The following is a 24,001-nucleotide window of genomic DNA, read 5'->3' as shown; positions in this document are numbered from 1 at the left end:
GGATCACACCATCCCTGTGCTGTGCTGACTTCCTCCTGGGGCTGCTTACGGTGCTGCTGTCAGCGCTGTATGTCACGGAGCTGCTGTCAGCGCTGTATGTCACGGAGCTGCTGTCAGCGCTGTATGTCACGGAGCTGCTGTCAGCGCTGTATGTCACGGAGCTGCTGTCAGCGCTGTATGTCACGGAGCTGCTGTCAGCGCTGTATGTCACGGAGCTGCTGTCAGCGCTGTATGTCACGGAGCTGCTGTCAGCGCTGTATGTCACGGAGCTGCTGTCAGCGCTGTATGTCACGGAGCTGCTGTCAGCGCTGTATGTCACGGAGCTGCTGTCAGCGCTGTATGTCACGGTGCTGCTGTCAGCGCTGTATGTCACGGAGCTGCTGTCAGCGCTGTATGTCACGGAGCTGCTGTCAGCGCTGTATGTCACGGAGCTGCTGTCAGCGCTGTATGTCACGGAGCTGCTGTCAGCGCTGTATGTCACGGAGCTGCTGTCAGCGCTGTATGTCACGGTGCTGCTGTCAGCGCTGTATGTCACGGAGCTGCTGTCAGCGCTGTATGTCACGGAGCTGCTGTCAGCGCTGTATGTCACGGAGCTGCTGTCAGCGCTGTATGTCACGGAGCTGCTGTCAGCGCTGTATGTCACGGAGCTGCTGTCAGCGCTGTATGTCACGGTGCTGATGTCAGTGCTCTGTATTACGGTGCTGCTGTCAGTGCTCTGTATCTCCTGCACCCTCTTGTTTGCCTACCCTGGTCCCTGACCTTCCCTCTCCTCCATTGCCTTCATTAGCTCCATAGTCCTGAATTGTCAGAACAATTTCCCAAATAAAAAAAAAATGCTTGTAGTTATCGATCCCAAATTCACCTCATACATGTATTATGCTATTGTCCAGGTGGTGGGACTACGTGCTACCCCCTAATAATTACCCCGTGGCCGCAAATTCGACCTAAAGGTTTGCGAAATTCGCCTCCCATTGAAGTCAATGGAGCCCGCGGCGAACGGTCGTTTTCGCGAACGTTTGTGCCCGTTCGCGTTTCGCGTTCGCGAAACGTCCCGTCGGAAGTTCGTCCATCACTACTGATGTGATGTAGAAAACATCTGAAATCCGTCTATTTGTTTTACCTTCACTTTATATTTTATATCATCCATTACTGCGATATTCAGCAGGCTTCTCACTGGGTTTCTGTGTGTTACTGCAAACTATGCTATGTATTTTCCTTCCTTACTCCGGTGTGTTCAAAAGGACACTTACTAGGGACCTCGACTGCAATACCTTTTTTAATATAGAGCAGTAGTCTACAAACTGTAGTCCGGGGGCCAGATGCAGCCCTTTGCTTTCTTTAAACTGGCCCTTGGGACATAATTCCCCACACTGTCAGCAATGGTGGGGCATAGTTCCTTCCACTGACACTTATAATGGGACATTATTCCTCTTAGTGGCACCAATGATGGGGCACTATTCCTCCCACTGACACCAATGATGGGGCACTATTCCTCCCACTGACACCAGTGATGGGGCACTATTCCTCCCACTGATACCAATGATGAGGCACTATTCCTCCAAATGATGGGGCACTATTCCTTCCACTGACACCAATGATGGGGCACTATTCCTCCCACTGACACCAATGATGGGGCACTATTCCTCCCACTGACACCAATGATGGGGGACTATTCCTCCTACTGACACCAATGATGGGGGACTATTCCTCCCACTGACACCAGTGATGGGGCACTATTCCTCCCACTAATACCAATGATTGGGGACTATTCCTCCCACTAATACCAATGATGGGGGACTATTCCTCCCACTAATACCAATGATGGGGCACTATTCCTCCCACTAATACCAATGATGGGGCACTATTCCTCCCACTGATACCAGTGATGGGGCACCATTCTTTCCACTGATACCAATGATGGGACACTATTCCTCTTAGTGGCATCAATGATGGGGCACTATTCCTCCCACTGACACCAATGATGGGGCACTATTCCTACCAATGACACCAACGATGGGGCACTATTCCTCCCAATGACACCGACGATGGGACACTACTACTCCTATTGATAACAATGATGGGGCACCATTTCTCCCCCTCATACTAATGATGAGGCATTGTTTATTCACACAGACACCAGGACATTTTTTTCAGATTTTTCACACTCCTGCCCCTCTAAAATGTAAAATGGCCATTTGTTTAGAAAGTCACCCAAACCATAAAGCAACAGACAATGTGCCAAACTAAATGGTAAACAAGTTCAAATCTTTTTAATGGGTCACTTTAACGGGTCACACATAAAACATCCCAACACGTTTTGGGGTTGAATCATTCCCCCTTCATCAGGGCTTGCGATCGAATCAGATGGACCCAACAATCATATTTGGTTACTATCTCTCTGATCCATTAGGATAACTTGTTTACAGATTAACCTAGAATACTCTGCTCTTGAGTCCATTTAATGATGGGATCTTAATTCCTATTGAAGTGGGTTGTCCCTTGAAAAGCGTTGGGTATTTTATGTATGAACCATTGGGATCAATTTACTAAAACTGGAGAGTGCAAAATCTGGTGCAGCTCTGCATGGTAGCCAATCAGCTTCTAACTTCAGCTTGTTTAACCACCTCAATACAGTGCAGTTACACCCCCTTCCTGACCAGACCAATTTTCAGCTTTCAGCGCTCTCACAGTTTGAATGACAATTACTCAGTCATCCAACACTGTATCCATATGAAACTTGCGTCCTTTTTTCCACACAAATAGAGCTTTCTTTTAGTGGTATTTAATCACTAGTGGGTTTTTTATTTTTTGTGCTATAAATAAAATAAAACGTACATTTTGTGAAAAAAATGCCTTTTTCTTCGTTTCTGTCATAAATTTTTGCTAATTAGTAATTTTTCTTCATAAATTTTGGCCAAAATTTATACTGCTACATATCTCTGGTAAAAATAACCCACATTAGTATATATTATTTGGTCTTTGTGAAAGTTATAGAGTCTACAAACTATGGTGCCAATCACTGAAAATTGATCACTTCTGATCAGGCCTTCAGTACATCAGGTGTATCTCATTTCTTGAGACACTAACAAGTCAGGAAAGTACAAATACCCCCCAAATGACCCCTTTTTACAAAGTAGACATCCCAAGGTATTAAGTAAGTAGCATGGTGAGTTTTTTTAAGTTGTCATTTTTTCCCACAATTCTTTGCAAAATGACGATTTTTTTTTTTTTTGATTTTTTTTACTAAATTGTCATATTATCAGGTTATTTCTCACACAAAGCATATGCATACAACAAATTACACCCCAAAATACACTCTGCTACTCTTCCCGAGTACGGCGATACCACATGTGTGAGACTTTTACACAGCCTGGCCACATACAGAGCACTAACATTGATGTAGTACCTTCAGACGTTCTACGAGCAAAAATGACGCATCTCATTTCTCAACCACCTATTACACTTTTGAAGGCCCTGGAGTACCAGGACAATGGAATTTCCCATAAAATTACCCCATTTTGGAAAGCAAACACCCCAACGTATAATCTGTAAGGCATAATGAGTCTTTTGAATGGTTAATTTTTTTCCAGAAGTTTTTGGAATATGTGGAAAAAAATTAAAACGCATTTTTTTTTTTTGCACAAAATTGTCAATTTATAAGATATTTCTAACACATAGCATGTATATAGCAAAAATTACACCCCAAAATACATTCTGCTACTCCTCCCGTGTATGGCGATACCACATGTGTAGGACTTTTACACAGCCTGGCCACATAGAGAGGCCGAACATTGAAGTAGTACGTTCAGGCATTCCAGGAGCATAAATGACACATCTCATTTCATTCCTACCCATCACACTTTTGAAGGTCCTGGACCACCAGGACAGTGAAATTACCCACAAAATTACCCCATTTTGGAAATCAAACACCCCAACGTATATTCTATGAGACATGGGCTGCAAATAGGTACTCGGGTACTCTGATGGGCTGGAGATAGGTACTCGGGTACTCTGATGGCCTGGTGACAGGTACTCGGGTACTCTGATGGCCTGGTGACAGGTACTCGGGTACTCTGATGGCCTGGTGACAGGTACTCGGGTACTCTGATGGCCTGGTGACAGGTACTCGGGTACTCTGATGGCCTGGTGACAGGTACTCGGGTACTCTGATGGCCTGGTGACAGGTACTCGGGTACTCTGATGGCCTGGTGACAAGTACTCGGGTACTCTGATGGCCTGGTGACAAGTACTCGGGTACTCTGATGGCCTGGTGACAAGTACTCCGGTACTCTGATGGCCTGGTGACAGGTACTCGGGTACTCTGATGGCCTGGTGACAAGTACTCAGGTACTCTGATGGCCTGGTGACAGGTACTCTGATGGTTTGGTGACTGGTATTTGGGTGCTCTGAAGGGCGGTGACAGGTACTCATATGGACTGTGACAGGTACTCGGGTACTCAGATGGACTGTGACAGGTACTCTGGTACACAAATGGACTGGAACAGGTACTCGGGTACTCAGATGGGCTGTGACAGGTACTCGGGTACCCTGATGGACTGTGACAGGTACTCGGTACTCTAATGGACTGTGACAGGTACTCGGTACTCTAATGGACTGTGACATGTACTCGGTACTCTAATGGACTGTGACAGGTACTCGGTACTCTAATGGACTGTGACAGGTACTCGGGTACCCTGATGGACTGTGACAGGTACTCGGTACTCTAATGGACTGTGACAGGTACTCGGGTACCCTGATGGACTGTGACAGGTACTCGGGTACCCTGATGGACTGTGACAGGTACTCGGGTACCCTGATGGACTGTGACAGGTACTCGGGTACCCTGATGGACTGTGACAGGTACTCGGGTACCCTGATGGACTGTGACAGGTACTCGGTACTCTAATGGACTGTGACAGGTACTCGGGTACTCTAATGGACTGTGACAGGTACTCGGGTACTCTGATGGACTGTGACAGGTACTCGGGTACTCTAATGGACTGCGACAGGTACTCGGGTACCCTGATGGGCCGTGACAGGTACTCGGGTACCCTGATGGGCCGTGACAGGTACTCGGGTACCCTGATGGGCCGTAACAGGTACTCGGGTACCCTGATGGGCAGTGACAGGTACTCGGATACTCTGATGGGCCGTGACAGGTACTCGGGTACTCTGATGGGCCGTGACAGGTACTCGGGTACTCTGATGGGCCGTGACAGGTACTCGGGTACCCTGATGTGCCGTGACAGGTACTCAGGGTACTCTGATGGGCTGGGACAGGTACTCGGGTACTCTGATGGGCTGGGACAGGTACTCGGGTACTCTGATGGGCTGGGACAGGTACTCGGGTACTCTGATGGGCTGGGACAGGTACTCGGGTACTCTGATGGGCTGGGACAGGTACTCGGGTACTCTGATGGGCTGGGACAGGTACTCGGGTACTCTGATGGGCTGGGACAGGTACTCGGGTACTCTGATGGGCTGTGACAGGTACTCGGGTACTCTGATGGGCTGGGACAGGTACTCGGGTACTCTGATGGGCTGTGATAGGTACTCAAATACTCTGATGGACTGTGACAGGTACTCTGATGGACTGTGATTGACAGGTACTATGAGGGGTGGTGACAGGTCCTCTTTATTGGGGGGCAATCAGTATGATTGGTGTACACTGTATGCGGTAACGAGATGTTACCGCAATCTCCTCCTCACACACCGATCGTGTGTGAGGAGGAGAACCCGGTAACATCCCGTTACCGCGGTTTGTTTACATTTTAGTGATCAGCTGTGAAAGGATCACAGCCGATCACGTGGGTAAACAGCCGGCCAATGGCTGTTTACCAGCGTCGGTGACGAGCAGTGTTCCCGGAGAACACGCCGCCACCGCGTGCACACGCAGCGCGCTCGCGATCGCGCGCATGCGCCGTGCACGTTCGGGGTGTGACCATCTGTGGTCGACCGTGACTTCATCACGGCCGATCACGTGGTAAACAGCCATAACGAATGGCTGTTCACCCCCTTCGGTGGCGAGCGGTGTCTCCGTGACACGCCGCCACCGAAGAAACAGGGATGCGCGCCACAATAGGTGCGCCGCCTGGCCGTCATTTGACAGCCAGCGGTCGGCATCTAGTTAATAAAGCATTGACAATGAAACCTGGAAGTTAATTGGTCTCAGCTTCCAGGGCTGCACCAGATTTTGCACTCTCCAGTTTTGGTAAATCAACCCCAATGGTTCATATATAAAATACCCAACGCATTTCAAGGGACAACCCACTTTAACAGGGATTAAGATCCCTTGGGAATCTATTTACTCAATGCAGTCCCATCTTTAAAGAAAAATGTGCAATATAGCACCAAAGACTCCTTAAAATGGGATAGTAAGAGACTATGATGATTGACAAACTATGGATCGCAGCTCCGGGAGAACATCGTATGACGAAACGCGTAGGGACAGGCCAGGATGCCGATGCTAGCAGGATTGAGCTCATGGCTTGCATACGAACCACATTTTACCGCAATTTTGTTGCCACTTTTGCTGCATTTTTACCACATTTTACCGCGTTTTTGCCACGATTTTGTACAGGTCAAAAGATCACCAATGTAAAAAGCAGAAAAACTCCCAAATCTGCCTAAAACAAAAGTTCCAGAACTTGTTTGAGCTTCAGGCGTTTTGAGGCTTCAAGCGTTTTGGAGTGGAGATGTGAACCATCTCCATTAAGAATAATATATTTTTTTTCTCCTCCAGCATTTTGTAGCTTCAGGCTTCAAGCTACAAAAGGCTCAGGTGTGAATGGGGCCTTAAGAATGGGTGGGCTCCTTTCAGGCCATCTGCCCTCCATCTATCCATCAGAATGCATGTCCTTCCATTGTGGAGTCACTCATAAGTCAGTGATAGGACTACAGATACCAGGGTGCCTTGGCGGGGCTCTGTAGCTTACGCATGTATTTGCAAATGTGTGCAGACTAAACCCCTGTTTTTAACGCATACCGTTAACAGGATTATTTTGGTTGTCCAAGGGCTGGTCAGTAAGTGAGTTTGGCGTTTTCCTTGGCGTTTTCCTTGGCGTTTTCCTTGGCTTTTTCCTTGGAGTCTTCCTTGGCTTTTTTTCTGAACCAGGAAGTGCAGTACACGTCTCATACATTTAATTCACTGGATGGGTGTTCAATTAGCAAAGGTTTGCTCCACCCAGTGACACCCGCCATGCCCACAAACGGGACAGAGGACCAAGGGATACATTTCTTTCAGAAAAAAACTCAAGACCTAGGGATGAGCTCGGTGTTTGATTCGAACGCACGTTCGACTCGAACATCGTCTGTTCGGCAAATTCAGAACTTTGTGGACCAGCGCGGCGGCCTTGTGTAGTGTGTTGGCGTGCAGGGAAAGAGCAAGATAGGCAGGGACAGTGTGTTCTTTTCTCAGCCATCTGCAGGAGTTAGTGGGTGTTGTGTGCCTCCAGCGCAGTATACACCTGTATCTACCCTTTATTGCTGTTGTTCTCTAATACAGCCATCTGCAGGAGTTAGTGGGTGTTGTGTGCCTCCAGCACAGTATACACCTGAAGATACTCCTTATTGCTGGTGTTGTCTGTTGCATATCTTGCATATTAGCCTTTAAAATTAGCACTTTTGATTTCGAACGTTCGAGTCCCATAGACTTTAATAGGGTTCTAAAGTTCGTACGAATTTTAGGTCCGTTTGAAGGTTCTGGTACGAACCGGGGGGTGTTCGGCTGATCCCTACTCAAGACCCACCTCTTCTAAAGAACAGGAAGCACAGGACGGATCAAGCACCCTGAGGCGATTCAGTTTGCATTTGTAGCACTATACAAATCATTCATTCATTCATTCACATAGCAGTGCGGGGTCCTCATGCAGGGTGAGTAACATGTTCTGATATCTATGGAAATAGTCACTTGGAAAGCCAACAGTTGGCTTGACAAGTGGGCTAAGTGTAAAAAGCCGCCACCGCCATTGACGTATGCCTAACTTTGTTGTCAGTAAAAGGGTGTAACACAAAAGCAAGCATGTGAGGAGAAAATACGAAAGGAGATGATACTTTCAGCGAAAACAGCGTGTTAAAACGATCTGTAGATCCAAAGATAAAACCTTGTGAAGTTGTATGGAAAAGTTGACTTTTTGCCCTGCCCCCAAGCTGCCTGTCACATTGGAGGACCAATAGCAAAGAAGACGGGGTGGGGCCAGTCTCAACTGATACTGAAAATGACGACTTTTACACATAACTTTAGCTGCCCATATCTCTGGATCTACTTGTCATTTTTACATGCGGTTTTCACTAAACATAACCTCTACTTATGTATTATTTCATCATATGCTCAGTTGGAATAGTCCAGTTTGGTGACAGGTTCACTTTAAGCACACTTTAAGTGTTTTCTGGCTGGGAATAGCAATTTTTCGCTGATTGATGTCACAGTTCGGATTGGTTTAATGGGGAACAATAACAGATAATAAGGTCTCCTTTCTGAAACTTCAGCTGATAAATAATTAATGGAGTCCGTAGCAGGGCGGGCCGGGGGGACTTAGTCTCTTTGTGTTCACTATATCGATCATAGTGCTCAATCATTAATGAGCTCTGCTGGATAAAACAACATATACAGGCTCATGGCTGATCATAGAGGTTCATAATCTAGTCAGGGGCTATAACTTTAACAAGCACTCCTTATCAACTGCAACACTCAGCAGTATGTACACGTTATGAATAACCGTTTGGCTGTGTTTACTGTTTTTGGATGTGTTATGTGCAAGGCTAGGACTTAACCTTTTGCCGACCGCATATATGTGGCGGCAAATAAAGTGTGCTTTAATGCCTAGCCACGGCACATTTTCATCCCTGGGGAGCTAAAGTTGTATGCTGGGAGTGTGCACACTGCGCTCTCCTAGCACATGGACTGTGTTGTCACCAACAGTAGTGGTGCACCAAAATGAAAATTGTGGTCGGAAAATGAAAATTCAGGATGCGCTTGCCCGAAAACAGAAACCGAAATGGATGGTTTAAAAAAAAAAAATTATATAATATATAAAAAATAATAGTTATGGGCAGCACAGTGGTGTAGTGGTTAGCACTCTCACCTAGCAGTAAGAAGGGTTGCTGGTTCGAATCCCAACCACAACACTACCTGCCCGGAGTTTGCATGTTCTCCCTGTGCCTGCGTGGGTTTCCTCCGGGTACTCCGGTTTCCTCCCACACTCCAAAGACATGCAGGTAGGTTAATTGGCTTCTGTCCAAAATTGGCCCTAGTGTATGAATGGGGAGCTTGGATTGCAGGCTCCTTGAGGGTAGGGACTGATGTGAGTGTGCAATGTACAGGGATAGGGACAATTGTAGACACTCCAGTTGAACTTGATGGACTGGTGTCTTTATTCAACCTAACTAACTATGAAACTATGAAACTATGAAACTATGAATAATATATATATATATATGTATGTATGTGTGTGTATATATATATATATATAATATGTGTAATATATGTAGCACTTACCCCCGAAGGAGCTGCTGGTAATTAATTGGGCCTGTACTCTATTTCCACCCCCAATGATTTGGCTCAACCCGCTTGACACAGCTGTGTAACAATAGTAAATGACAATTGAATAGTCAGATTATATGCACTTTACCTGTGTTGTCACCTGGGCATACACTGCTACACCTGTTTGAAGAATGAACAAGCCTCACAACAGATTGTATTAAACCAAACTATAATTTACTGGAACTGGTTTGAGCTTTCAACTTATAAAACACAATGTCATACAATTCTGACACAATAAAGAAACAATTGGTTATGAATGACTATCACACAAGGGTTAACAGAATAACAGAATTGCCCCCGCAGGCGTGTCTCCAAGTGGGACTAATGCTCAGGCAATACAATCTCAGCACTGGGCACCTTCCCACTTCCAGCACACTGTGCAGACACTATAAAATCAGTAATGTCCTATACATTTTTGAACAGGATAGGCAGTATAATTACTCAATACTCCCCCTACAGTTTATGGCAAGTAATAGTAACACTGCAAGGCCTTACAGTAAAGGATAGAGTATATTGTCTTCTTTTCTTCAGCTAGCCATTTATACTGCAGTATTTATAATCCACAGGATTTCCAACCAGTAAAGTAGTGTAGAATAATATAAAACAGTAACTTCTAATCAGCAATATGTTTGTGGACTCCTTCCCTGGGAGCAGTCACTTGGCAATTAAATCAGGCCTTGAGGCCTATGTGAGTGTCGGGAAACTTGAAAAGAACTACTGCGTGGGACTACAGGTCCCAGCAATGCTGTAAAGTTAGTCTAATGCCGCGTACATGCGGACTTTCTAACGAACGGACTTGGCCACACACGGACGCTCCGAAAGTCCGGCGATTTCTAACGCAATGGCATACAGCGCGTACGACAGGACTAGAAAAAGGAAGTTCAATAGCCAGTAGCCAATAGCTTCCTTATCGTACTTGCTTCAGAGCATGCGTCATTCTTAGTCCGCCGGACTAGCACACCGACGAACAGATTGTCCACTGAAAGCCAAGTCCGGCGGACAAATTTTGAATCAAAATTACTTTCTAAGTCCGCCGGACTTTACGATGAAGAAGTCCGCTGGAGCCCACACACGATCAAATTGTCCAGCGTACTATGGTCCGGCGGACAATTCGATCGTGTGTACGTGGCATTATTGTGTGAAATGCAGTATTTAACTTCTGGGCAACAGCCCTCTCACCACACCAGGCCTGGATGGATGCCTCTGCTCAGACGGTCTCCGTCCTGCTGCCAGTCAGCTCCGCATTGCTGCACCGCTCCACAAGACGACTGGGACCTTCATCTGGCTATGTCAGATACTCTGGATCTTCTGGTCAGATCTCCAGCACACAATGATGAGGCTCTTTCCTTAGTTGCTGCTCCGCTCCGCACGAGGTAGGCCGCGACTCTTCAAACGCCCACACACAGATCCCTGTAGGCAGGTCCCGTGTCTCAGCAGGAAGAGAGAGAAAATGGCTGTGCTGGGCCTTTTATTACCTACCCAGCATGCAGTTCAGCCACTCAGTGTTCATGGGTAAGTCAGTGGGCACTCTGGGTAGGTGAGTCATTTCTCCAGAAAACGATTAAGCAACTTCCTGTTAGGCTTTCCCTATACCCTTCAAATGAGAAATAAACAAAGTCTATTTCACATCCATACCACCAGAGGGAGCCAAATACCAATTTATAGCATTGTCCATTGTTTAGCATTACATAGCACAAGGAGGCAAAAATACCAGCGCTACATATATATAATTGTATTCAACTTTTTAATTGAACTCAGACGACATCACAAGGGGTCCAGGTGACATCCCCATGTAGCCCCGCCTTTTAGTTATTTAACCACTTGCTTACTGGGCACTTAAACCCCCCTCCTGCCCAGACCAATTTTCAGCTTTCAGTACTGATGCACTTTGAATGACAATTGCGTGGGCATACAACACTGTACCCAAATGAAATTTTAATCATTTTTTTCGCACAAATAGAGCTTTCTTTTGGTGGTATTTAATTACAGCTGGGAGTTTTATTTTTTGCTAAACAAACAAAAAAAGATGCAAAAAAAAAAAAATCATGTTTAATAGTTTGTTATAAAATTTTGCAAACAGGTCATTTTTCTCCTTCATTGAAGTGCGCTGATGAGGCGGCACTGATAGGCTGCACTGGTGGGCACTGATAGGCATAGTTAAGGCGGCACTAATAGGCACAGATAAGGTGGCACCGATAAGCACAGATAAGGCAGTACTGATGGGCACAGATAAGGCGGCACTGATGGGCAAAGATGGGCACAGATAAGGTGGCACGGATGGGTGGCACGGATGGGTGGCACTAAGGGGCACTGATAGGTACCACTGATAGATGGGACTGATGGGCACTGATAGGTGGCACTGATAGGTGGCTCTGATAGGTGGCACTGCTGGGCACTGATGGGCGGCACTGCTGGGCACTGATGGGCACTGGTAGATGACACTGATGGGCACGGATATGTGGCACTGGGGTGCAGCACCGTTGAGGCAGATTGTGGGCACTGCTGGGTGGCACTGTGGGCACTGCTGGGTGGCATTGTGGGAACTGCTGGGTGGCACTGACGGGGGGCAGGTGGGCCCTGGCAGGGGGCAGGTGGGCACTGGCAGATGACACTGATGGGCACGGATATGTGGCACTGGGGTGCAGCACCGTTGAGGCAGATTGTGGGCACTGCTGGGTGGCACTGTGGGCACTGCTGGGTGGCATTGTGGGAACTGCTGGGTGGCACTGACGGGGGGCAGGTGGGCCCTGGCAGGGGGCAGGTGGGCACTGGCAGGGCTGGCCGTGATCACGACTGATGTCCCGATCACGGCCACCGGTGATCGGCTCTTTTTTTTTCTCCTCGCGCTGTCAGCGCGAATAGTAAGAAATAGCTGATTGCCGGCTCCGTTGCATCACATGATCAGCTGTCATTGGCTGACAGCTGATCACGTGATAAGGGGTCAGGATCGACCCCTTGCTCGGATCGGTGATCAGGCGAGTCTTATCGACTCGCCGATCACAGAGCGCGCCACGCGCGCCCCTCAGGGGGCGCGCAGGCCGCTCGTGCGTGGGATGACATCAATAGACGTAGTCCCGGCAAAGGAGGTCCGTGCTGTAGCCTTCATTCGGCTATAGCGCGGGTCTCAAGTGGTTAAGAACTGTAAGACAGCGGAGCTGTCAGGCGTCGGGAGCCTTCGACCGCAGTGGACCTTTTTCTTTTTTTGGGTCGGCGGGTGACAACCTCCTGTCATTTTTTTACACTACACCTTTTTTCTAAATATTTTTTTGGGGAAAGGGGGGGGGATAGGGACACTATTGTGACAGGTTCTCTTTAATGAGACGTCAGAGGCCTTTTAGGGCTCTAATGTCTCACCTGCCCTCTATTGAAGCTAATGGAGCTCAGATCGCTGTACAACCGCCTGGTCACTTTCACCTTATGGCCAACAGTTGACTTGTACTAAAAATGGACACTTCTGGGATTGTTTATCTCCTGGGTCCCCTGCAACTCCCATTGGTTCCTCCTGCTGACCTCCATCCATTATAGGGTGCAAAAGGGACATTGAGGTCAGCGTGAAGAACCACTGGGAGCTGCAGGGGACCCATGATATTGCAAACTCCCAGAAGTGTCCCTTTCCCTTCAGACTTCAGCAGAAGATGTCACAGCATCTGTGTTCTATAGCAATAGAGTCCCTTTAAAATAATGAGGCCAATGGAAACGCAAATTGTTATTTTTATTTTATAGAATTAAAAAAACAATAAGACCAATGAGGGTTAACATTTTTTGGCATAGGAACAGGTCCAGGATAGTTGTGAGGACCCTCCCTATCTCGCAGAAACGGCCACACCATTAAAAACCACCAATAACGGCCACCTTTTCCCGAAAATAAGACCTAGCGTTATTTTCCAGGAAGGCTGCAATATAAGTCCTACCCTGAAAATAAGCCCTAGTTTAAAATGCTTGTAAAATCCTATAATCCACTGTATTACAGTAGTGTATAATGTACAATGTGTGTGTTTCTGTAATATAATTGGGGGGAAGAGAGCTCCGGGGGGGTCACAGAAGCGCAGAGCGGCGATATAACAAAGGTATTTGGCACAATTATATTACAGAACACGTACATTATATATTAATGTAATAGAGTATATTATAGGATTTTACAAGCATTTTAACTCGGTTCACACCGGGGACTCCTGTCAGGCAGGAAGAGAGAGGGGGAGAGAAGACATGGTAAGACCTACCCCAAAAATAAGCCCTACTGTGTCTTTTGTTGCCAACATTAACATAAGACCCGGGCTTATTTTTCGGGAAACACGGGACTTTAATTTGGCTTCCCCATTGACATTGGACAAAAATTGTGAAGTTTCACCAAAATCCAATTTTTCTTTTTTACAAAATTTTTGGGGAAATGAAAGCACTCAGTTAATGCTCACTTCTACTTTAAGCATATTGAAGCTATAAAGTTTAAACTGCTTATTATTTGCCTTCCCCATTGGCATTGAGTCAAAATGGCAAACTTTCACTAATTATTATTTTATTTTTTTTGCAGTTTTTTATTTTAGGGGGCTACAGTTAGGCAACAGAATGTCTGGGGGAAACCAGTGCTGAGCCAAATTTATCTAGAGCCCAGGGCCAAACTGCAAACCCCCCCCCCCCCCCCAAGATGTATGAGTGTTATGTGTCAGCAAAAATTTCCCCACAAAATACTGAGCACTAATCTGCATGCTTAATTACCACCTAAATAAACATTCCCCCTCCTCCCTGTACAATTATGCTCCCCCCAATAAAAAAAAAATCACCCTTCTTAGCATAAATACTCTCCCCCTAAAATTTCCCCCCACAATCCCCCCTCTTAGCATAACCCCCCCCCCCCCCCAGACAAATCCCCCTAAATCACCACTCTTAGCACCACCCTCCTACCCACTTTTTTGCACCTAGAGATATACTTAACCCCTGTTGCCCCTCAAATTCCCCCTTCCATTAAAAATTCCCTCTCCCCCAATTTCCTTGCAGCTCTCTGATAAGTTGCATTTTGTGGGCACTGGTAGACTGAAATTGGTGGGCGCTGATGAGCTGCATTTGATGGGCATTGGCAGGCTGCAATTGGTGGGCACTAATAGGCTGCATTTAGTGGGCACAGGTAGGCTGCAGGTGGTGGGCACTGATAAGCTGCCTTTGATGGGCACTGGTAGGGCTGCATTTGGTGAGCAATGATAGGCTGCAATTGGTGGGCACTGATAAGGCTGCATTTGATGGGCACTGGTAGGCTGCATTTGATGCATTGATCTCTTGTATAATTTCTGCAGTCTCTGACCATTTCTTTTATCATGTCATCAGTCTCTGACCATCTCCTGTACTATGTCTGCAGTCTCTGACCATCTCCTGTATCATGTCTGCAGTCTCTGACCATCCCCTGTACCATGTCTGCAGTCTCTTACCATCTCCTGTACCATGTCTGCAGTCTCTTACCATCTCCTGTACCATGTCTGCAGTCTCTGACCATCTCCTGTACTATGTCTGCAGTCTCTGACCATCTCCTGTATCATGTCTGCAGCAGGGCTGGGACAAGGGGTGGGCAGGAGGGACAGCTGCCCTGGGCACAATGGTTTATTGCAGGAATAGGGCATCCTGACCCTAAGGGAAAGAGGGGGGTGTGGCAGTTTGGCATCTTTGCCCTGGGCGCTGGATGACTTTGTCCTGGCACTGGTCTGCAGTCTCTTACCATCTCCTGTATCATGAAGGCCTCTTGAGCTCCATAGGGAAAGAGAGCCTTGACTGATAGGGGCATGGCCAGGTGTCGGACAAGGTGGTTGTTGGTCACCAATGATTGGTGGAAACATGGGGGATGGGATGGAATGGGCCTGAGCTCAGAAAACATTTGCCCCCAGTGAATTCTGGGTCTTTTGAAGAAGTGTTAGATCACCAAAGGGTCACAGTGCTCAATATATGTAATACTGGAGAGGAGGTCAGAGACTTCAGACCTAATAAAGGAAATGAGGGTCAGAGAGTGAGGACAGGATACATTGTTGGTGGGGAGATGGTGCAGTAAAAAATACGAAACCTGAGATCATGTTACATGAGACTAGTAGAGATGAATACTATTACCCTAATCCGTGTTCCCGCCACAGACTGCTGACGTCCGAGGCCCACACGTTATATATTAAAGGGCCGCACGCATCCATCCATCCGGCAGCAGGTTGGACACCAGGGCACCAGATAGATCAGCAAATTTTAAATATTTAATTTAATAAAAATCATGTAGAAAACAAATTTTTCATCTTAAAGGATATCTAAAGCTTTGTTTCAAAAAACAAAACAAACAAAAAAACCAAAAACAGCAGGACTCGGCCCCGCCCCTCCTGGCTCCAGCGTCATTGGATTTGAAAGACAGCTGTGGGAGCCAATGGCTACGCTGCTATCAATCCATCCAATAAGGACCCCGGGACACCGGCTGGAGCTGGTGTGCTCGCCCCTGTCGCGGGAAAGACCGGGTTCAGGTAAGTAAAAGGGGGGGCTCTGGGGCGCAGCTGCGTCAGAGGAGGTTTTTCACCTCAAGGCGTAGAATTTACAACCCCCTTAAGATTGTTCTATTTAACAATCCGTTGTATTTGCATTCGCTAAATAATATATCTTTTTTTTTTTTTTCTGTTATGTAGAAAGTTGCGCAGTCGGCAGGATCCGGTCAGATTCGCGGGCTTGGGTTCGATGCAACGTGCTCTCTTGTCGTTCTGGATAAAAGTTTTCAGTCGCTGGCAGTAAATGTTGAAGGTACGTTCCACTGTGGAGAAAGTAAATGAACCCGATATTGAAATGCCACACCGAGAATTGGCATCCAGTAAAAAATTTAGAGTGATAGTAAAGGTTTTTTTTTTTTTTTTTTTAACCACTTCAATAGCGGGCATTTTCACCCGCTTCCTGCCCAAGCCAATTTTCAGTTTTCAGCGCTGTCGCACTTTGAATGACAATTGCGCGGTCATGCAATGCTCTACCCAAATTAATAATTTTTTCCCCCACAAATAGAGCTTTATTTTGGTGGTATTTGATCACCTCTGTGGTTTTTATTTCTTGCACTATAAACAAAAGAAGATTGGCAAGTTTGAAAAAAAAAAAAACACAACATTTTTTACTTTTTGCTATAATAATAAATATCCTGATTTTTTAAAAAACAAAAAACAATATTTTTTCCTCGGTTTAGGCCGATATGTATTCTACATATTTTTGGTAAAAAAAAAAAAATCACAATAGGCGTATATTGATTGGTTTGCGCAAAAGTTATAGCTCCTACAAAATAGGGGATAGGTTTATGGCATTTTTTTAATTATTTTTATTTGTTTTTTACTAGTAATGGCAGCGATATGCGATTTTTATCGTGAATGTGACATTGCGGTGGACATATATAAAAAAACTTTTGACACTATTTTGGGACCGTTCACATTTATACAACGATCAGTGATATAAAAGTGCACTGATTACTGTGTAAATGTGACTGGCAGGGAAGGGGTTAACACTAGGGGGGCGATCAAGGGGTTAAATGTGTTACCTAGGGAGTGATTGTAACTGTAGAATAACTCCCAACTGTCCCTGATTTGAAGCAATTGATAAACATTCCTCCTCATTTGTCCCTCATTTTGGTCTGATCTATATAGTTGTATATAAAATGCACTTTTTAACTATCAAAAAGTGTTTTCCAGCACTAAACCTTTCATCTGATTTCTAAATTGCTGCATTTGTAAATTCCAAAAGCCAATATAAAGGAAGAGTAGTGGTAAAAAAGTACTTGTGGGTTTAACCAATCTTGTTTTTTTTTTTTTTTACAATTCTCCTTTAAGGGGGTGGGGCAAGGGGTGTGTCCTATGCCTGCATACTTTTACTGATAGGTGTCCCTCATTCCCATCTCAAAAAGTTGGGAGGTATGCTGTAGGAGGGGACTCACAAGGGGAGGAGACAGATCGGTGTCCCTCTTTACTGGGAACACACGATCTGTCTACTCTCCCCTGACCGGACGTGGATATGTGTGTTTACTAGACATGTGCGATTAGTTTCATACGAACCGAAAATTCGTACGAATTTCCGTAAAATTCGTACATTCGGGAGGATCCGAAATACGAATTGCTAGGCTTCTGAATTTTGTACGAAATTTCGTTTACGATTTTCGAATCCGAATTCCTTTACAACAGAAACGGGAAACGTGACCAGTATTTTCTTGACCAATCAGAGGTTTTCTTCTGCTGCTGAGTGAGGGTTGGGAAAATTACCTTTTTTAATATGGGAGTGGGAGACTGGTACTGGTAGCCAATGGGAGATTCAGAATCGGACAAAATAAGAATGTTCGTTAATTACGATTATTCGTTATGATGAAGTTAAAAACCCAGGAAGTCAGCAAAGCACAGGGATGGTGGGAGCCCCTCATAATGATGAATTCATCATAACGAACGTTCGTAATTGTCCCGAAAAGTTACGAAATTGTTCCGAAAATTAGAATTAACGGCTAATATGAAATGGAACGGAGCGAAACAAAACAAATTTATTGACGGCGCACATGTCTAGTGTTTACAGACACAGAGCTACATCCCTGCTCTTTATTACCAGCAATCGTGGGGGGAGGGCCCGGTGGACCACGCGGCTGACCGGGGCACGCACCCCCTAGACAGCCAGGAAGCTGAGGACGTCATATGACTCCCACCCAGGATGGGAGATCCCTCCTGCAGACGTCATTTGACTATGGGCGGGGGAGGAAGGGGGTAAATAACAAACATGTTATACTTACCTGCTCTGTGTAATGGTTTTGCATGTTTCACATGAACTGGCTGTCCTAAAATGCAACATGTGGAAATGCGCAAGAAAAAGGCGTTTGGGTGCACCTCCTGGTGTGAGACCGAGCCCTGAAGGCTTTCAATAACCCTTTTTTAGACATGTGCAATTCAGTTAGTTCCGAATTTGTTTTGTTTTTTTAACAAAATTTTGACAAATTCGTTAATTCTGATATTTCCGAATTTCTGAATATTCAGAAGTTCGGAAATTCAAAAATTCAAAAATTCGAAATGAGGAAATTCGAAATTCAAAAATTCGAAATGAGGAAATTCGCAAATTCATAAATTTGAAAGTTCGGAAATTTGGAAATTTGAAAATCCGAAAATAAAAATGAAAATCTGAAAATTCAAAAGAATGAAGATCGGAAAATTTGAAAACTTGAAAATCTGAAATAACTAACTAATAATAACTATTAAATTATAGGCATTGTAATTTCCTTTCAAATTTGGCTGTTAGCCCTTGTACACACGGTCGGACATTCCGAAGGAAAATGTCCGATCGGACCGTGTTGTCGGATAATCCGACCGTGTGTGGGCTCCATCGGACTGTTTCCATCGGAATATCCGACCGACAAAGTTCTAGAGCTGGGCTATAAAACTTTCCGACAACGTGATCCGATCGGACTTTGTCCGATTGTGTATAGAGAATTCCGATCGGACAAAGTGCCACGCATGCTCAGATCAAATTCCTAGACCAAAGCTATTGGCTACTAGCCTGAACGTAGTCCCGTTGTAACGAAATAACGTCATCACGTTCTGAACGATCGGATTTTCTGACAACTTTGTCCGACCGTGTGTATGCAACACAAGTTTCGGATTTTGTTGTCGGAATGTCCGTGTACAAGGGCTTAGTGAACGTAACGAGTATGAATTTATCCAAAGTTCCGAATTATCTGAAATAATGAATGTCGTATCTAAAAGAATGGAACATAACAATCTAATAATAATAATAAAACCTTTTTATTATTATTATATATTATTTGTTCCATTCCATGTGTTTAGATGCGGCATTCGTTATTTGGGATAATTCGTAACTTCAGATAAATTTGTATTCGTTACATTCACTAACAGCCAAATTTGAAAGGAAATTCCAATACCTATAATTTAATAGTTAGTTATTATTTCAAATTTTACAGATTTTCTCTTTTTTTTTTTTTGATTTTCACATTTTTGAATTTCCGAATTTTCAAATTCCGAAAAACTCATAATTTGGAATTGAAAAATTCTGAAATTCTAAAATCCAAATTTTTCGCATTTACGAATTCCAAATATCCGAAATTTTAAAAAAAGCAAAAAAAAAAAAAAAAAAACGAATGAAACGAAAACGAACACATTTTTTGTCAGTGCACATGTCTACAACAGTCAGACTGCACTTTTCCTTGTCATTTTCTCGGTCTGGCCAGCAGGTCTGAATTTTGGAGAGGTGATATAGGCGGAGTCTGGCCGACTTATTTAATTTATTCTTCATGTGGCTCAGAAGCGACTTTAATGAAAGAAAATGGAAACTCTGCTATGTTTGGAACGTTCTTATTTATATTCTTCGCGTTGCAGAGAACTGTGACCAGAAATCTGATGGGCATAACACGAAAAATAACATGAAATCGGCCGGATTGGGGGGGGGGGGGCACCAAGCCGAAATGTTTATTTTATTTTTTTCTTAATTTGTAACAATGAAACATTTATAACTTATTTGCTGCGATAATCCTCAACTCTCCGCCTCCCCCGCGGCGCTGGATATCTGTGCGGTCTGTAGAACGTACCTGTTTTGACTGCGGCCCGCGTGTGAAGGCGATGAAATGCTATGAGGGATGACTTTATGTCATGTCTTTATCTACATACCCTGACACCCAACATCGATCAAAATGAAAAATGGGTCGAGTGCTAACGGCGGCCCCAGGCTGATTGGGGTCACTGAAACCATAGGGACTTCTCTAAAGCTGAGCTTCAGGCAGAAAAAAAAATATACAGATTATTGCAGCTCTGTATTTATTAACACATCAGTACATTAATTTTTATTATTATTATTATTATTATAATATAGGATTTATATAGCACCAACAGTTTGAGCAACACTTTACAATAGAAAGGCAGACAGTACACTTAAAATGAAATTCAATGCAAGAAGATCGCCTGCTGTGCAGCGGGCACGTGCGCACACCCTCTGGCACCCTCCTGTGTAAATCTAAAGTGGTAACCTATAAAGGCTTTTAAAGCGTCACCTATGGATAGTAACATTTACGTTGTTTGACGGGCAGTTTTAAAGTGTGACATGTCTGGCATCTGATTACTTGGTGTAACATCATCTTTTACATTTTTAAAAATTTTATTTTGTTTGTGCATTCAAATTTACAAATACCGTGTGACGTGAAAAAAATGGCAACACCCACCAATTTATTCTCTAGGGCAGTGATGGCGAACCTTGGCACCCCAGATGTTTTGGAACTACATTTCCCATGATGCTCTGGCACCTTGCATTGTAGTGGAGCATCATGGGAAATGTAGTTCCAAAACATCTGGGGTGCCAAGGTTCGCCATCACTGCTCTAGGGCCTCTGTTTTTTCTGTTTAAAAAAAAAAAATATATATATATATATATATATATATATATATATATATATATAAAATGTTTGGGAGTTCTAAGACATTTTCTATAAAAAAAAAAAATACTGATTGTTGTTACATGTAAACAAAAAGTGCCAAAAAAAGGCCCGGAGCTAAAATGGTTAAAAAGAGGGGAAAGCTTGTTTGGCTGTACTTCTCCTGTGGATCACAGGAGTGCAATTTGTTCTAAACTCCTGTCTCTCGCTTTCAGCAGACAACGGGCCAGGGATGTACTGGCCATCGGGACTGCCGGGAGTTTCCCGGTGGGCCGATGGCTTAGTGGGCCAGTTTCAGTGGCCGCCTAATCTGCCTATTGCATCTGTGGTGCGCGGCGATCTACCCGTTAATCGCTACAGCTGGCGCCTGACGGGTACATCGATATTTAGCCAGTATGCAAAGTAGCGCAGGAAGCATCTGTAGTAAGTTCTCTCTCATGTCATGCTGCTCCCTGGCAGCCCCTCCTCTCTTCTCATCTATGCCCATTGGCTTGTGACAACATCTGGGATGGATGAGAAGAGAGGAGGAGCAGTGTGACATGAGAAACAACTTACTACAGGCGCTTCCTGCGCTACTCTGCATGCTGGCTAGTAAACAATCCCATAATGTGCCACGATGATGTGCCCCATAATGTGCCCCATAATGTGCCATGTGTCCCATCATGTACCCTGATGTGCCATGTGCCCTGATGTGCCCCGTGCCCTGATGTGTCCCGTGCCCTGATGTGCCCCATAATGGGCCCTGATGTGCCCCATAATGTGACATGTGCCCAATGTGCCATAATGTCCCCTGATGTGCCCCGAGCCCTGATATGCCCTCATATGCCTTGATGTGCCCTGTGGCCTGATGTGCTATGTGCCCTGATGTGCCCTTGCTCTGATGTGCTATGTGCCCTGTGCCCTGATGTGCCTCGTGCCCTGATGTGCTATATGCTATGTGCCCTGTTGTGCCCCGATGTGCCCTGATGTGCTATGTGCCCTGATGTGTTGTGCCCTGATTTGCCTTGTGCCCTGATGTGCTAGGCTCTGTACCCTGATGTGCTGTGCCCTGTACCCTGATGTGGCCTGATGTGCTGTGCCCTGTACCCTGATGTGTTGTGCCCTGATTTGCCTTGTGCCCTGATGTGCTGGGCTCTGTATCCTGATGTGCTGTGCCCTGTACCCTGATGTGGCCTGATGTGCTGTGTCCTGTACCCTGATGTGGCTTCATCTGTTGTGCCCTGTGGCCTGATGTGCTGTGCCCTGTACCCTGATGTGGCTTCATGTGCTGTGCCCTGTACCCTAATGTGTTGTGCCCTGGGCCGGTCTGGATGAAGTCCAGGACCACATTTTTGTCCCAGCCCAGCCCTGCAACGGGCTGAAGCCTGCTGTCAGCTGACATCACAGAGCCGGTCCAGGCTCGGGCAAGATTGCAACAATATGGTCGAGATCCGTCCACATGCCTGTTCCAGCACCTGGCTCAGCCTCTCAGAGAGCCGCTGAGAGCCTGAGCCAGCCACACCGTCCCCTCCACAGTCCAGAACCGAGCGATCAGCGGTCTTTGAGTCAGCAGGGGAGACATGCAGCATCCACCTAGGTAAGTATGATTCTTGAAAAAGAAATCCTCAACTTCTCTTTTAAATGTGTCCATTGCTCAATGCCTTAAAATGTAGACATGTGCACTGACAAAAAAAAATTGTTAGTTTTCTTTTTCATTTGCTTTTTCCGGAAATTAGAAAATCCGAAAATTCCCGAAATCAAAAAAATTCGGAATTCGAAAATTCGGAAAGTTCAAAAATTAGAAAATTCTAAAATTTGAAAATCTGAAAAAAAGAAAATCGGTAAAATTCGAAATAAAAACTAATAATAACTCATTATTAAATTATAGGTATTGGAATTTCCTTTTAAATTTGGCGGTTTGTGAACATAACGAATACGAATTTATCTGAAGTTACGATTATCCGCAATAACAAATGCCGCATCTAAACAAATGGAATGGAACAAATTAATAATAAATAATAATAATAAAAAGTTTTTATTATTATTATTATTGTTATTTATTATTATTATTATTATTAGATCGCTATGTTCCATTTGTTTAGATATGGCATTCATTATTTCAGATAATTCGTAACTTCAGATCCATTTGTACTCGTTATGTTCAGTAACAGACAAATTTGAAAGGAAATTCCAATACCTATAATTTAGTGTTTATTATTATTTAGTTATTATTTGAGATTTTTGGGTTTTTGAATTTTCAGATTTTCATTCTTTTTTTTGAATTTTCAAATTTATGGAATTTAGAATTTCCTAATTTTGAATCTTCTAATTCCTCATTTTGAATTTTCGATTTTCCAAAATTTCAAATTTCCGAAACTTCTGAAAGTTCGAATTTCCGAACTTCTGAATTTGAATTTTCACATTTTCTATTTTCCCAAAATGTTCCAATTTCCGGAATACAAATTTTTGGGGAAATTTGAAAATGATGAAATTGGGAAATTTCGGAATTAAGGAATTTGTCAAAATTCGTTAAACAAATTCGGAACTAAACAAATTGTACATGTCTATTAAAATGACACATTTAAGATTACAGCTGCACTACTTCTATGTTTGTGAATTAATCTTTAGGTTTTTCTCGGCAATGAAAAGAGAATTAGACCAGTCTTCTGTCAAGGAGACCCCAAAACAAGAATTGACTTCAGATTCTGCTTAATTAACAGGTGACCACAACAGAAATGTGATCATGTGGATGGATCACCGGGCTGGAAGTCAAGTAGACCGCATCAACAAGACCAAGCATGCCGTTTTGCGTTATGTTGGAGGCGTGATGTCCGTAGAGATGCAACCACCCAAACTACTTTGGTTAAAGGAGGTGAGTTTCTTAAATTGGTCCTGACAATAATGCAGTCAACCTATGGAGGGAATCTGTGGCCCTTCAAATGCTCTTCCCTTCTATCATGAGTGCTTTGTGACCTTTGGTTCACTTCTAACCCTGGAGCCTTCCTTTTTCTGTTACTCCATACCTGGAATTCATACTAGAGCTACATTAGCCACCTGGCCGATCAGCATCCATAAGAGGTTGGGTTTTTTCTTTTT

The 24,001-nt window shown here is 44.6% G+C and overlaps 1 protein-coding gene across 4 annotated transcripts in view; it reads left to right on the top strand.

Annotated features, from left to right (window-relative positions):
• FGGY (FGGY carbohydrate kinase domain containing) overlaps positions 1-24,001 on the top strand; it is a 381,065-nt gene that overhangs the window by 28,419 nt on the left and 328,645 nt on the right. For all 4 annotated transcript variants that reach the window (XM_077450606.1, XM_077450605.1, XM_077450604.1 and 1 more), the window contains exons 3-4: positions 16,177-16,288; positions 23,626-23,777. In XM_077450606.1, the coding sequence (XP_077306732.1) occupies positions 16,177-16,288; positions 23,626-23,777 (264 nt within the window). The remainder of the gene's footprint in view (positions 1-16,176; positions 16,289-23,625; positions 23,778-24,001) is intronic.

Source organism: Lithobates pipiens, unplaced genomic scaffold (genome assembly GCF_037356315.1).
Source record: "Lithobates pipiens isolate NorthernLeopardFrog02 unplaced genomic scaffold, aLitPip1_a1.2 Scaffold_23, whole genome shotgun sequence".
Taxonomy (NCBI): domain Eukaryota; kingdom Metazoa; phylum Chordata; class Amphibia; order Anura; family Ranidae; genus Lithobates; species Lithobates pipiens.
Note: the sequence above shows the minus strand (reverse complement) of the source record. Positions and strands in the feature narration are given on the sequence as shown.